The sequence below is a fragment of the Harmonia axyridis genome, chromosome 6 (assembly GCF_914767665.1).
Source record: "Harmonia axyridis chromosome 6, icHarAxyr1.1, whole genome shotgun sequence".
In the NCBI taxonomy this organism is placed as follows: domain Eukaryota; kingdom Metazoa; phylum Arthropoda; class Insecta; order Coleoptera; family Coccinellidae; genus Harmonia; species Harmonia axyridis.
Window position 1 is genome coordinate 38,679,369 of NC_059506.1, and position 16,581 is coordinate 38,695,949.

At 40.7% G+C, this 16,581-nt stretch overlaps 1 protein-coding gene across 4 annotated transcripts in view; it reads right to left on the bottom strand.

Moving 5' to 3' along the window:
* LOC123683303 (integrin alpha-PS1) overlaps positions 1-16,581 on the bottom strand; it is a 47,127-nt gene that overhangs the window by 21,713 nt on the left and 8,833 nt on the right. Inside the window, exon 1 of one of the 4 annotated variants that reach the window (XM_045622253.1) lies at positions 15,235-15,357. The exons of 2 other annotated variants lie outside the window; for them this stretch is intronic. In XM_045622253.1, the coding sequence (XP_045478209.1) occupies positions 15,235-15,257 (23 nt within the window). In that variant the 5' untranslated portion in view covers positions 15,258-15,357. Of the gene's footprint in view, positions 1-15,234; positions 15,359-16,581 lie in introns of those variants that run through there. One more of the 4 variants, XM_045622252.1, reaches the window with a different exon arrangement.

Below are 16,581 nucleotides of genomic sequence, written 5' to 3' on the forward strand. Positions count from 1 at the left end.
AAAATCCACAGAATCTTCTTCGCTCTCCGTTGGCCTGGTCACCCGGTGTATTTTTCCAGTTAGCCAGCACAGATCTTCGCGCCGAGATCTACGAGAGGAGAATGATAAAGAAGACCAATTACGGTGTCTCCGGTACTAATATGGTACGAGACGACAGAACTATTGCACCTGTCCAAGTTGGGCGAACAACGGTTAAACTCGGTGGCAAGGCTATGTTCGATCCGCTCCTTTTTTTTTTCGGTCATCTCCTCGCTTGACGGAGTAAACGAGAGAGGTGAAGATCCTTCTTCTTTTTCGAGCGGTCCAGTGGCGCGTGAGCGGGGGCGTTCGGTCGCCAGGGGGAGCCGAGTTCGAAATCTGAGAAATACGCACTTCGACTCGATTCTTTGATTTCCTATCTTTATAGTTGCAATATCGACAGTATATCATAAAAGAATAGTCTATTGAACAAAACCCAGTCACTTCGTCCTAAATTCAGGTAAAACAATTATACAGAATGAGTCTTTGACTTGTACATACATATATTTTAACAGTACATTCTTGAGGTCAAAAGGAACACTTTTTTTCTTTGCTATTTCTTCAGATTCGGCCTAGAAAACAATATTTAATCATTTTAAACGAGCACTGATTTCGATAAAATAATTTAACATTTTCTAAACGTTGTGAAAGCGTTAATCTATCCTTAAATAAATGGCATAACCTACTGAACACAAGTGACATAAGAAACGTCAAAAAGTAATACACAGTGTTGCCATTAATAGCATTTTCTATTGGAAACCTCTTTACAATATGCTGTCCAGGTGGTCTCTCTCAGGAGCAGCGTAAGCACCGAGTACAACCAAAGGCCAAATCGCATCCTGCCAGCGTCAAGGCGATATCGCAAAAATGCAAACAACCCGAGGCGCCTCCAACACTGCTCTTTCCGTGTAATCTTCCCAATACAACCACGGCATTCTTCCGTTTGTTATCGTTCACCGCGACCCGCCGAACGTGTAGGCCAACCTTAACGCTTCATTAGGCCCCTCGCGTCCGTAAGCTCGAATTGAAAAGGCCACTAGATGGGGCGTTAATAATGGGTCGAAGAAAAAACGTATATATACCTCAATCCGACCCCCTAGCAGGGGTAATTAGGCGACGCTTACACGTCGAAAAAACGTGGATTGTAAAGATCGGAATCTTTTTTTTTTTTTTTTAACGGGTCGGTAATCGGTTGCTAAACACGCTCGTTATGTGTACCTTGGGATATTATAGTTATTATTTGGTTTTTTGATCGACGCCTTATTTGGAGAACTCGACGGAGAATTAGACGTTGGAAGGTTATAATTAGGTGTTGGCGTGTTATGGAGTAGCGGCTAAGCGGATTATGTAAATCGAATTACAAAGTTTGATCAAGCGGGTAGCAACTAACGCTCAACAGTTTATCTGATCCCGGCTTAATGAGTTGTATCGCCGCGAATGGCGATTTTATAGAAGAACGCTTCGTCTATGACTTCCCGAGGTTTCTGTGGAATATTTCATTAAATTCTATGTCGATTCGACAGAATAGACCCACAGAATAACGATTCTGTCAGTTTCTATGAGATCCATCGAAATTCTATGTTTATCAATACTGTTTGACAAGATAGATCATTGATAAGGTTAGGAACATAGAGTAATAAACATGGATAGAGGGAGGATCCGCAATTCTTACATGTCCCCAACATGGTTAGATTACGTTGTCGGATTGTGATATATTTTCAAATTCACAATTTTTACTATATCGTTATGAATGTATATCATATTGAATGAAAAATATTTATTTGAGTGGTTCTCCATTAAATATGCAAATTTGAATACAGTGGACTCTCGATAAGTCGAACTCCCAGGGACCACATAAAACTGTTCGACTTATCTATAGTTCGGCTCACCAAACGTTCGAGTTATTGAGGTGGGAGTTCGACTCATTGAGGGAAAAACTCGAGGTAATACATATTGATCATCGTTAGTCAATGAGAAGCAAGCGTATATGTATTGTACATTTAATGAAAAATATGTATACATACATTGTACATATTCTAATCACATATCTTCATAAAATTCATACGGGTTTAAAAAAATCGTTAATTTTCATTTGCTTTAAACGTTTTTTTTCCAATTTGGAAACGACCGAAGATATTTCATTTAGTTTCCTGAAAATGTCGTATTCGATATCTTCAGAACTTTCCAGAAAACATCTGATCGTATCGATAGCTTGTCTAGCTTCTTGAACAGTTGGTGGTGTAGGTGGCTCAATTTCAGGGTCCTCCAAATTGTCCAAACCTGCATCGTCTTCTTCTTCCCTTCCTAACACTTCACGTACGATGCTTTCATCTGTAGGTGGAAAGCATACCGGTAGATCACAATCCACCTCCACAAATTCGTTAAAGTTTGCATCCACATCAAATACAGATGAAAGGATTCCCCATCCATCAATTTCCACTTCTTCTGGATTTTCCAGCGCTGTGTCTGATTCATCGGTGGTAATCACGTCAAATCCACATGCAGAAAAACAATTCTGAATTGTTCGAGGGCTCACTTCATCCCATGCCTTCTTGATGAAATGTAGAGCTTCTAATACATTTATTGGGACTACAGCACGATTTTCCTGTATTTGTCGAAGCACATGGTTTACTACTTCAGTACGGTATTTAACCTTAAAATTTTTAATGATTCCCAAATCCAAGGGCTGTAGTTTCGATGTCGTGTTCGGTGGTAGAAACTCTACTTTTAACGATATAAGAACAGGCAAGGGATTATGAGCTGGACAATTGTCTATGAAGAGAAGAGCCCTCTTCTTTTTTTTTGTCAACTCGTTATCCCACTTTTGCAACCATTCTCTAAAAATAATTCCAGTCATCCATGCTCTAGAATTCGCAGTATACTCTGTAGGAAAGGTTTTAACATTTTTGAAACAACGGGGCTTCAGCGATTTGCCTATAACGCATGGTACATGTTTCACTAAACCGCTCATATTAACAGCAAGCAAAACAGTTAAACGTTCTTTACTTTCCTTACCACCATGACAATCTGTGTTTTTGAAATCTAATGTTTTGTTGGGTAAACATCTGTAAAACAGCCCGGTTTCGTCTGCGTTGTAGATCTCATCGGATGTGTACGTTTCCAATAAATCCGATAGATGAGCTAGCCATTCAGCACAAGTGTCTTCATTAACGCTAGCACTTTCGCCTGACAAGGTTCTTCCAGCAATTCCGTACCTTTTTTTAAAATTGGATAGCCAACCACTACTCGCTGCAAATTCGTGGCCTAGGGAAGATGCGAATTCCTTCGCTTTCTGTTGAAGAAGTGGTCCATTTACTGGAATATTGTTTTTGCGCGTTTCCTGGAACCACTTTATCAAACATTTTTCAACATCTGAGTGCTGAGGCAATTTTTGACGGTACCGGTGTACTGATTTTCCTTCTGCAGTGGAAGCGATGATTTTCATTTTGTTTTTGATGATGGTTGACAGGGTAGATTTAGGAATTCTGAACTGGATAGCGATGAGGCTTTTACTTTTTTCGCCTTTCTCTACTTCCCGAATGAGTTCCAGTTTATCTGCTACTGATAAAATTTTGAGTTTTCGCGGAGCCATGACTTATAACGCTCTTGGCACACGATGGCTTCATAAACAAATAAGGAATGAATTGAACTAATGTCCCTCGACTCCTGAGCGGTTGAAGAACACATTATGATGGCTGCCACTTGTGGTGATTGGTTTGCGTAACGAATCCTTTTCGCTTTCATTCGTGAGATCAAAAAGTTCGACTCATTGAGGCGATGGTGGTCAGGAGTACGACTCATAGAGGTGGAGATTTCCGCGGAGCCCTTCCAGCAGTTCGACTCATCTATTAGTCTCTTTAGTCCCAAGAACACTGTTCGACTCATTGAGGTGAAATTACATAGGGTAAGATACGCAGGAATCGGGACTGGAGAAACAGTTCGACTTATCAAAGAGTTCGACTTACCGATGTTCGACTTATCGAGAGTCCACTGTATTTGGAATCCGATATTTTTTCTGATTGTCGAATTTATAATAAGCAGAATATTTATTATTTTCTTTGGGCAACTTTTGCTCTCCTAGTATCATCGGTTGCTTCACTTTGTTTGGCGCGCTTGAAGTTTGTTTTCTGAATTTCTGATATATTTAGGTACCTATTTCAATATATTTTGAGTTTATATGAAATGTTGACTCAGTATGGGACATAAAAAGTGCGTTCTTTGTGGAGAAACTCGCGAATTGAGTGAAATATGGTATCACTGATATGTTTTCATTTCCGCGCGCTCCATGTCAAATTTGATACTTCATATTGGGGACAAAATTTGCTTACTGAAAATGACATATGCTCCCTCTATCTATTCATTACTCTGGTGTTAAGATCTATAGAAGAACACTCTGACAATCTACTCTAAAGGTTTCTGTGTAACGATCTGAAAGACTTCATTGTAATTCTATGTTTCACAAGATACTCGACGGAAACGATGAGGTTAGGTTTTCATTGCAGATCGCTTTGTCGTTAAATTTTAGAGGTGTCTAACTAATGACTCAACTCGCTCCTCAAACCTTTGGGCGACTGCTTATTACAGTAATCCGTTTCAATTCTGTTACCTACAGGTACCAATTTGACGAATTTTAATGGTCGCCGGATGCGTTGTTACCTTAATAACAGAAGTTGAAATCGAGACGTGGTAATTGCAAGGAAGACGATCAGGTTTTCGATATTCAAGAGAGTCGGAGGTTGTGCGTTGCCCCCCATCCTCGAGAAAACGGACTTGGGTATCTGGTTACCAGAAACTGCGGGAAAGATCGGGACGAAAAAAAAACCGTAAATCTTCTTTTTTTTTCGAGCGGACCTAACCGTGGGAACCTCTCGAATTGGAGAATAATTACTGGAGCGTGGTGCAACCTTTAAAAGTTGGACGAAAACAGAACAGGCACGAACATTCGCGATAAAAATTGAATTAGCCAGATGTTTTCTTTCATTCGACCTTCTATTGAGACCCACAGGATTGTCTTTTGGATCAATGAAGGATTTTTAACATTCAAGCAGTCAAAAATCTCAATACCAATCATAATTATCGCTTGAAATAACAAAAACACCCACTTAAAGAACAATATGGGCCCAAAATCGCCGCCATGGGGAACCCCTCACCAACGGAAAACCACGAATTTCCTCGCTCCTCTTCGACCAAAGAACATAAATCGTAAACCAAGGAAAAAATCTTATAATAAAACGTCGAAAAATCCTCTCCGAAACCGCCCGCGCCGTCTAGTGACGTTTCGGACGCGCGAGAGAAACGCGAAACAAGAGAACGCGCCCCAGACGTCATCGATCAAACCCGAACGGACGACACTCTTCAAAATATCACTTACGCGTCGCCGGAACCGTTGGATTGATTTGTAATTGAGATTCAGCACGGGGGTTTCTAACTGTACGGGACGGCTGACGTTGACGGACGGCGTAAAGATGCGCAAGAAATTCGGTGTTATCGTCGGACGGTATCTCCGGAAAGGCAGGGACGGACCGGACGGCCGGTATCTAGGAGGTTAATGTTGACCGATCAGTTGTTGGCATTTACATTGGTCAGACTTCAAGAAACTAGCAGTCAGTGTGAGAGAACAATGATAGACTCGGGGGTTCCCCAGGGCTCAGTTCTGCCACCTCCGTTGTTTCTCAGATACAAGATCTAGAGGTAGTTGACATTGGATTGGATGACGGCATCATCGATATGAAGAGGTTTCGAAGATTCCACAAGAAATTCCGTTGTAGAATACATAAAGCAAAGTCCATAACTGTGTAAGGTTTTTCCAAATTCCTCCCCACATTTGAAATGCAGAGGTCGAAGTGTGATTTTTCCTCTTACAACCAACGTTTTTCTTTCTTACATTTGTAAATTTCAATCACAAAGCTTTTTAGGAACCTCTGGACTTAGTTTCATCTTTTAGATGATACCATGGATCAGTGTGAGAGAACAATAATAGACTCGGAGGTTCCACAGGGCTCAGTTCTTCCACCTCTGTTGTTTCTCAGATACAAGACCTAGAGGTAGTTGACATCAGATTAGGTCTTTTCACTTTTCAGTGTTGACTTCAGAGTCCAACAGTACTAAGAAGATGATAGCATCATCAATTCTGTTGTTGAATACTTAAAGCAAAGTCTAAAGGTGTTTAAGGATTTTCCAAATTCCTCCCAACACTTGAGATGAAGTGTTAGAAATGTGATTTTTCCTCTTACAACCAGCGTTTTTGTTCCTTACACTGGTTTATTTCAACCGCGAGGTTTTTTAGAAACCTCTGGACTTAGTTTCATCTAAAAGACTTCCTCATACAAATGACAGCATAGAATATTCAGTCCAAATTCTTCTTCTTCCACAAATGGCCCCTCATTACAACTTTCGTCGATTACGGAATCGTTTCCGAACCAGATTTTCATTTTTCGATCTCTTGGTCCTCGAACCATCTCTGTCCGACGTGGCATTGCTTGACAGCTTCGTAGAATGGCAAGAAACGGACTTGCAGAACTGGTCTGAGGCGCCGTTGCAACGAGCCAGTGACCTGGCGACGTTAAATGGTCAATCGAAGACCAACGGGTGCTTGTCGATTCGACTTAGTATTCATTAGGAGGATACTGCAATTCTCGCTGAAAAAAAAAACGATAAGCCAGGAACTGTCGAGGTGCGTAGGGCAGGTACGGTCCTGCGCCATATTTTAGGTTGGGTATGTAATATTATAATCACGTACGCGATGCCACAGGATGTTTCTCGATGAAGACGTCGAGTACCTACAAGGTTGGCGCTTATAGCTCTGCTTCGTTAAGGCGAACTGCTCGTCCTTGTGTGCCTTTTCTGTGTCGAGCCTATTCGATAGAGCATCTTCATCTTGATGTTGTATATGCGATTTTTCGTTGCTCCGATCTCGCTTCGTTTGGGGAACACAATGAATTTATTGTTGCATGAGGATAGTGTTATCTTTCCCGAGTAAATGAGATCCACGTTTTATATCTAATCAAGAAGACAATTCTGTTAATGATCTACCGTAGAATCTATTTCAGGTTAACGAACACGTCTATTTTCAATGTCGCTTGGTGATAACATCTTTGAGTGTAATGTTTAAGATTGGTAACATGTCTTCAAGTCTTTCGGTTTGAAATTATGAATAGATACGGATAGGTGACAACTGATAAGATACTTGAATATAGATATTTTGAATATATTCAAAACAAGGTTGATTCTTCAATGGAAACTACAAAAGAAAGACTGATTATTTGACCTCTCAAAACATACTTTAGAGATGGTAAGACGTTTTGCAGATGCTCTAACAATTGCAGAAACCAGAGAATTTGCCATGGCCAACCTAAGATGCATAGAATTCCTGGTGTGTTTACTGATTCGATTTTGTTTCAGACTTTTTGCGATATCAACCTGTTGTTTTGGTGTTCTGCTTCACCAGACTTCTGTAAGGTGGCGCTCTTCAGAAATTTTCGAATTCCCGCTATCTGCCTGGCGTTGTTTAAAAATGAAATATTGATTTTAGACTTACAAACTTTCACGATAAATTACAATTCAGTTCCTATCGAATTTTTAATGAAATGAATGGAATATAATGACATAGTATGGAAGATTGTTACAAGCATAGAATATAAAATATTATTGTTCTATACTCAAAGGTCACGAGAGCCGAGAATCGAGAGAAATGTCAAATATAAACGATGTATGCGCCATCTGAAACAGACGCGATCCCTCGAAATCAAGTAGGTATAAATCTGAAAAATCTCCCGTTTTGTCTGAAAGTTTTACAGGTATAAATAGACACACCAGGTTTTCTATGCATCTTAGGTTAACGTCAGTATGACAGACAAAATGTCAGCTGTCAATCATAGAACTGGATGGTCTACAAAAGTTGTTCTGCATTCGAAAGACGGTGCCAACTATTATTTCGATATAAAATGTGCCACCTAAACTAAACCCAATCCGTTTGAGTTTGAGTGCTCTCAATAAAAAAATCAACAAATAATTCTTCATATATCATCATCAAAAAAACGTTTGTTTACTCAGCCCATTATCCTCAACCATAAATCACACCATCCAAACAACAACTTCCTCAAACCAACACCCTTTGTTCGAGAATTCCCATACGGAAAAAACTCATCCGATTCAACCGCTAACCTATAGGGTGTCCCCGACGATTTCAACGCTTGAAAAAACACGCGTTACGCACCCCTCTCGACAACCGAAGAATTCACGCACTCCAGTAGCTCCCAAAATAAACAATATTCCAGCTATACGCGGAGCAAGCCACGAATTCAACAACACCCCTATTATGACACCTATAGGGCGCTAATTTTTCCAAGTCAACAACGTAGGTCCATCAAATTGCTGGATAAACACCCTGAGGGTCGAATTGAGGGTCGCGTGACGTTTTTATAGGAACCCAGCCTTTGTTAGAAGACGCGGCAGGGGGTTAAGGGTAGACGAATCGAAAAAATTCGATTTGAAATGAGTTTGGTTAATTAAAAGTTGTTTGTTGGCACCACCATCGATTTGTCAAACGTCAACGTTCATATTGATACTCTATGACGAGCCATAGAAATGTAGAGGTGCGTTCCGCGTCTCTGAACCATAGAAGCTCTAAAAACCATCCGAAAAATTCCGTACCCGAGAGGGATTCAAAGAATTCCCACAAATTAATGCTAGCCAGAAGAACGCCAACTTTGAGCGCAGGAAAAAAGCCAGCGCAGCAATGCGATAAAGTCTGTATAAGGCATCATTGAAGAGGTTGACAATATAGCCAAGGTCTCTCTTAATTGGCTCCTTTGTTGCGCGACTGTCATCTTATTTTAAAAACCATAGATTTATTCTAATTGGGGGCCTCTTATGTATGCCTGCGTCCTTCTCTCTGCGAGACGAGAGAGGCCGTTTTTCTTCTTCTTCTTCGCCGGTCCGGTTCCACGCTCTCGAACCGCGGAGCGCCGTCTCTCTCGCAATTTTCGTTTTTAGATCCGATAGAAGTCCGGCGAAAACGGGTAGGTTCGTTAAGAACGGAGAGAGAGATTTATTCGAAGGCTGTTTCGCTTCCATTAACAGCACCGGTTGGGCCATAGAATTCAACGAATGGACTTCATATTCTATAACAAGACGATAAACGTCATTTTATCTCTTTGGCGTTCTGTGATCGCCGCTGTCATTATTATGTGTCGATATTAAACGATGATCTGTGACATCTATACGGAAGATGAAGGGCTGTCAACGTCAGGAGAAATATGAGGGTAATTCAGTTACGTCATTTTAATTGATTGAAACGTGGACATCCCATTATACATTAGGTCTTTTCGTGACTACGATGTATAGAAAACCTGGTGTGTCTACTTATACCTGTAAAACTTTCAGACAAAACGGGAGATTTTCAGATGTATACCTACTTGATTTCGAGGAATCACGTCTGTTTCAGATGGCGCATACTTCGTTTATATTTGACATTTCTCTCGATTCTCGGCTCTCGTGACCTTTGAGTATAGAACAATAATATTTTATATTCGATGCTCGTAACAATCTTCTATACTCTGTCATTATATTCCATTAATTTCATTAAAAATTCGATAGGAACTGAATTGTAATTTATCGTGAAAGTTTGTAAAGTCTAATATCAGTATTTCATTTTTAAACGGCGCCAGGCAGATAGCGGGAATTCGAAAAATTCTGAAGAGCGCCACCTTACAGAACTCTGGCGAACCAGAACACCAAAGCAACAGGTGGATATCACAAAAAGTCTAAAACAAAATCGAATCAGTACACACACCAGGGATTCTATGCATCTTATTCGTGACTATGCCTGGCACAATTACCATATGCTTTTTGACATTTGAAAAATACCGATCACAGAGCATCGAGAGCAGCTGTCAGTGTTATCCGTCAAATCAGAGAATCTACCACAGAACCGAATGGGTGTGTTCCGTAAATTTGAACCATAGAAATCAGTTTTTTTCGGTAAATACTCTCAGCTGTTTCAGTAAACAAACATTGGAATTGACCAGCCGTGAATGGTTTCTAGACCGTCCGCAAATACAATGGTAGATTGTCATGAATACCTCAAGCTGAAATAATCGACAGATTGCAACCCCCGGTATTGCTTTTCGATCTTTCAAAAGGTGTATCCCATTGCAGACTAGGTAGGTGGGTCGTTGCATTGCAGCAGCGACAGAGCACAGAGCAGATGCCAGTCGAACAATAAGGAAACAATAAGGAACACGCGCCCACCTCGATTCAATGGCATCGTGCGTGCCCAAATCCATAACGCGGACAAAACAGACGCGGAAACCGATGCTCCTCTATCTAATCATAGATTGTACTTTTGACCGTCTGTTTCGTTTTGCCGGTATAAACGACGATAAGACGGAAGCTTTCGAGCGCCCCAGACCGGGGGGCCCTAATGGATTGTAATGACGGTGCGCGCCTCCGATAACGAGCGCACTTCTTCAATTTCAATTCGATCCGGAAACTGTGCGCCCTACCGGTATCGAAAACACGAAAGGTTTTTCTGTGGCTGAGATATTCTATGACGAATATTTTATACCGTGTCCGTCTTTCTCTATGTCCGTTGAATCCAGGCGTTTTTACACGAAAGGTTTATCTGTGGCGGGTATATTCTGTGGTAAATATTTTATACCGTTTCCGTATTACTCTATGTTCTCCAGGCGTTTTTTCGCGACGATCTGGAAATTCGAACGATGACGTCTGCACTCCGGATCTTGGGATGTTGTTTTCCTTTTGCAGCGGTTATTTACGATGTTCCCGCTTTTATTGCAAGCCTGCACACGTGTTTAAGCAGGAATTCTCGCTGAAAGCAAGCCACGAGTATGAAATTTCATTCCGACGCCGTTTAGACGACTCTATACGTGTTGTTTCTTCGGCAAGTCCTCCGATGACAATTAGTGGATAGGTTGTTTACCTGGAAAAATATGAGCCGATACGTTTTCCAGGAGAGGCTGATGAAAACTGCGAGTTTTTGTGTTGAGATGAAGTTATCGTATTCAATTGTCCGGATGAATCGAACTTTATGTTTATAAAGGGTGTTTTTTTTAGAGCTATAGAACTTTAAATTGCAATAAAAAAACGATGGATTATTCGATTGACATGAATTTTATTTATCCGCAAGATAATCTTGTGGCATTACATTTTGAATATGATTTCTGGCATATGACCGCCACGGCTGGCTCGGATGTAGTCCAATCTGGATGTCTAATTTTCGATTACTTTTTTCAACATTTGTGGCCGTATATCGGCAATAACACGGCGAATGTTGTCTTCCAAATGGTCAAGGGTTTGTGGCTTATCCGCATAGACCAATGACTTTACATAGCCCCACAGAAAGTAGTCTAGCGGTGTTGAATCATCTTGGAGGCCAATTCACAGGTCCAAAACGTGAAATTAGGCGGTCACCAAACGTGTCTTTCAATAAATCGATTGTGGCACGAGCTGTGTGACATGTTGAGCCGTCTTGTTGGAACCACAGCTCCTGGACATCATGGTTGTTCAATTCAGGAATGAAAAAGTTAGTAATCATGGCTCTATACCGATCACCATTGACTGTAACGTTCTGGCCATCATCGTTTTTGAAGAAGTATGGACCAATGATTCCACCAGCCCATAAAGCGCACCAAACAGTTTCAGTTTTTCTGGATGTAACGTTGTTTCGACATACGCTTGAGGATTAGCTTCACTCCAAATGCGGCAGTTTTGTTTGTTGACGTAGCCATTCAACCAGAAGTGCGCTTAATCGCTAAACAAAATAAAATGGACGTAGTGCGCGATACGTATTCCGCACAGAACCATTATTTTCGAAATAAAATTGCACTATATATAATTGAGTCTATCCATGATGAATTGCCAAACCAAACTGAGAATAAATCACTTGACAGCTGTTAAATCGGTCGCTATCTTGAACAGTAATGCCAACTTAAAGTGTTATACCTCGAAAAAAAACACCCGTTAGGTATGAAGTAAAACCTTTGGCTTTTAATTCAATTTGCTTTATTACTCTCTCAGTTCAAATTTCACCCATTGTATTGCGTTGAAACCCTCCGCTGTCTGTATCTGCAGTCTCCTCAAGACTTGCACCCAGGACACACCTTTCAGCAACTCCATATACGTAGGTATAATTCCTCTTCTTCTTCGCCCATGCGACACCCACTCGCCACTAGATATAATATGTGTAATCTTCGGATTTGAAAGAAAGAAGAATGATCCTTTGAAAGGCCAAAGGTGCGATCTATGCCCACTTGTGTGATCCGCGCTCAGACTGTTATTATTCATATTATCGAGAGGCCAGGCTTGTTGCTTTTTTGTCGATAAGTATCGTTGCTGGATTGTTCAGATGTCTGAGGTCTTGGGGCCAATCTTTAAATCGGATATTGAGCATCCTTCAGTCGAAGATTCAAACAAGGGTTTTGGAGGATGTCTTAAGCATCTTATAGAACTTTCACGGTTTGTTGTCCATGGATTCATCTGATGAAGATATACCTATGTATCACTTTGTGAAAAAGTCATGGGAATTGGATAATGAAACAAGAATTATATTTGTAGCATTCAAATTTATTGTATTGCATTTGAAGTAATACTTTTTTTTCGAGGTATATAACTTTAAGTTGGCATTACTGTTCAAGATGGCGACCGATTTCACAGCTGTCAAGTGATTTATTCTCAGTTTGGTTTGGCAATTCATCATGAATAGACTCACACCTGAACAACGCTTGCAAATAGTACAATTTTATTTCGAAAATAATGGTTCTGTGCGGAATACGTATCGCGCACTACGTCCATTTGATTTTGTTTAGCGATGAAGCGCACTTCTGGTTGAATGGCTACGTCAACAAACAAAACTGCCGCATTTGGAGTGAAGATAATCCTCAAGTGTATGTCGAAACACCGTTACATCCAGAAAAACTGACTGTTTGGTGCGCTTTATGGACTGGTGGAATCATTGGTCCGTACTTCTTCAAAAACGATGATGGCCAGAACGTTACATTCAATGGAGATCGGTTTAGAGCCATGAAAACTAACTTTTTCATTCCTGAATTGAACAACCATGATGTCCAGGAGCTGTGGTTCCAACAAGACGGCGCGACATGTCACACAGCTCGTGCCACAATCGATTTATTGAAAGACACGTTTGGTAACCGCCTAATTTCACGTTTTGGACCTGTGAATTGGCCTCCAAGATCTTGTGATTCAACACCGCTAGACTACTTTCTGTCGGGCTATGTAAAGTCATTGATTGGTCTATGCGGATAAGCCACAAACCCTTGACCATTTGGAAGACAACATTCGCCGTGTTATTGCCGATATACGACCATAAATGTTGGAGAAAGTCGAAAATTGGACGTCCAGATTGGGCTACATCCGAGCCAGCCGTGGTGGTCATATGCCAGAAATCATATTTGAAATGTAATGCCACAAGATTATCTTGCGGATAAATAAAATTCATGTCAATCGAATAATCCATCGTTGTTTCATTGCAATTTAAAGTTCTATAGCTCTAAAAAAACACCCTTTACAATAATTACTTTCCGATGTAGAATGCAACATTTTCTCAGCTTCGGCAGATGAGATTCTATTCACAATATAAACTCTTAACAACTTAAACTTCGCTCCATTGTTAGGATAGTTTTCACAAAGAGAATTTCTACACCTCTGAGAGGTCTTTTAAAACAGTAAGTACTTTCTTAAAGAGTGAATGACATTTATGATCCTTTTCACGTTCCTAATAACTGCAAAGATAAGACTGAAGACGGCAGCAAAACCTAATTAGAGCTCATTCACAGCCATTAACATTTTTCACGCTGCCTCAAAAATTATCTCACGTCAAACCAGAAAAATTAAGTGCCCGCATGGTCCAATCAGATGCCTATTCAGCAGAGACACCCCAAAATTGCGAAATACCCATTTTGAAACCCCGAAATTCTCCAAGAAGCGTACCCCGTCGATATTTAACGGCACGTCAAGGTGACAACCTTTAAAACATAAATGAATCCCTCGCAGGTACGTCCCAGGTAGACGGTTCCGAGAAACGGCAACAATGGATTCACACCGGAACCTTTTGTGCGCGCTATCGCTCGGACGGGTCCCGGGGGGACAAAATTCGAAGAGTTTTTGCGGCCGTCCGAGGCGATAATGGGTTCTTAAGGGACTACGCCCACAAAAAAATTTATTGCGTTTTGAACGGGTGAAATAAATTATTCGGCTTGTTGTTGAGGGTGCCGCACGCTGAGATAGGGGTGTCAAGAGGGTCGTATTACGGCCGACAGAGAGATTTTAAACCATTGTCGTAGGTTATTTGGAAGATCTCCCGTTATAACGCCTCGGACAAAAGGTTGTGAGGCTGCTTTTTTATTACAAGCGCTAAGAATGCCGATCTGCATATCTATTCGGTAGGTTGGTACGTCTGCTGTGAACATCTGACATAAATTTCGTGACATTTGTCGGATTTGGAATCAATCGTCTAGAGTGGAATAAACACAGAGAAGCCCGACGTAATAAACGACTGTTTATGGTCGATAAACACGAAAAAATGACATTATCTTTCCCTAACGAAATGGGAGAAGATAAACTCCAGTTAATGCGCCCATATAGGCGGTTTTTGTGCCCAAAACGTGGCCTGTATCAGCCGACTAGGATGAATAGTCGTTTAGCCTAACGCGTTTTATGGAACAAGAGATTATAACAGTGATTAAAAGCTTTCACGGGTTCCATTAAAAAAAATCGACCGTCTGACGAGATTTTTAGAAACATCCATCACTGGACCTCACGAAAAAACGCATTTATCACACAGAAATAAATGAAGCGTATCTATGATCCTTCATCGGGTTTGTCTATGACCATCAAACATGTTAGATTTAACCTGTAAAACTCGAAAAACCTCTCAAATTCTATCGTAGAGATGTCCAATGTTTAACAAACAGGAAAATTAATGAAATTAATCAAACACCAAACAGGACTTCATCGAATATAGATCGATCTCCCTCACTTAACCACTAAGTAAAAATTCTAATTCGATTAGAATCAAAAAGCAATGAATGATTCATGCTCGAGTAGTATCGAATGATTAATATCTTTTTAATGCACCCATCTTTCGATGGTTTGAATTAACTCTAATCGAATAATTCTCTCAACATTCGACCGGCAACGTTTTTACCAAGCCAGCATAAGAAAATCGAACGTACTCACTTTTGAGGGGTCAAAGAACACATGAATCAGGCAATTTCCAAGCTGGAATGATGTATGGCGTTGGAAAAACTAGTAAATAACTCAATACGTATATGCCTCAGGCTGCAACTATATTTCACATCGAATGGTGACAGTTTGTTGATATCAACTTGAGTCGTCTATGAGCATAGAACTAACAAGGGAGTTAGATGAAGTCATTGCATATTTTCGATCCAGACTTATTATGCAATGATCATAATCGATCAAACGTGAATAAAATAATACTTTGTTCCCATTTACTCATAAATTAAACCAGGATAAACAGCAGAAACGTAGAGAATTACACGAGATTTACTCGACTGACATGTAACATCGAACATAAATATAAAGGACCACCGAGTGCATCCAATACTCTATGATTTACATCGAGATAACGAGGGGTGTCCACGATAATTATAATTGTGGGTTGGATCAGATCAGGGGTGGGTACGTTCCTCTCTTCCATCTTCACTGGATGATGTCATCCTCGGATCTCGAGCGCGAAGGCAATTTTTACCGTCATCGAGGCTCCGAACGAGTTGCGTCAGTAAATTAACTCTGAGAATATACTTCTCGAATAATTAATACGCGTCGAAACGGTCCATCTGCATTTCAATACGCCAACAACGACCGGGAATGAATTCAAACGAGTTGAAGCATCCGATTATTTAGAACCGGGCGGTCCGTACAATTTTAGACGGTCTCACTTATAAGGAGTGCGTTTTTAATGAAGGAAATATTTAATTAACCGATCGCGTCGCTAATATAGAAGCAGATAAGACGCAAGGCATGCAATTAGGGCGTTACATTCGGCTGTGATGAGTAGATTACGATCAGTAGGGTGTATGGTTATACAGAAATTGAATATGGAAGTTCTATGAATTCTGCGAAAAATCGACAGGAATCTGTAATCGGGATCATAGAAAATTGTTTTTATTACATTTCCTATGAGCCAGATGAATCATAGAGCATAAAATAGTTCTTTTAACTGAGATCCAGAGGGTAGACACCTCGCCTTGTTCAACATTCCAGCGTTACCAACCCACGCGACAAAGGCATGCAATTCGTACATGTTTCAACGGTAATAAATCCCCAACACCGGCTGAAATATCATAATCACCATTTCGTGTTATGCTGAGGCCGGAGAGGCAGACCCTCGGGAGTTTTAGGGCCCCCTCACACCTATGAAGGTCGTAATCACGAAAAACGACTCAGATCCCCGTGTTTACACAGCGATTTTATCATCAAACGTCTTGTCACAAGATAAACATATAAACGGACATAATTATTTGTTGAACGCCACGTATTTTTCAGAGTTATTTCGAGCGG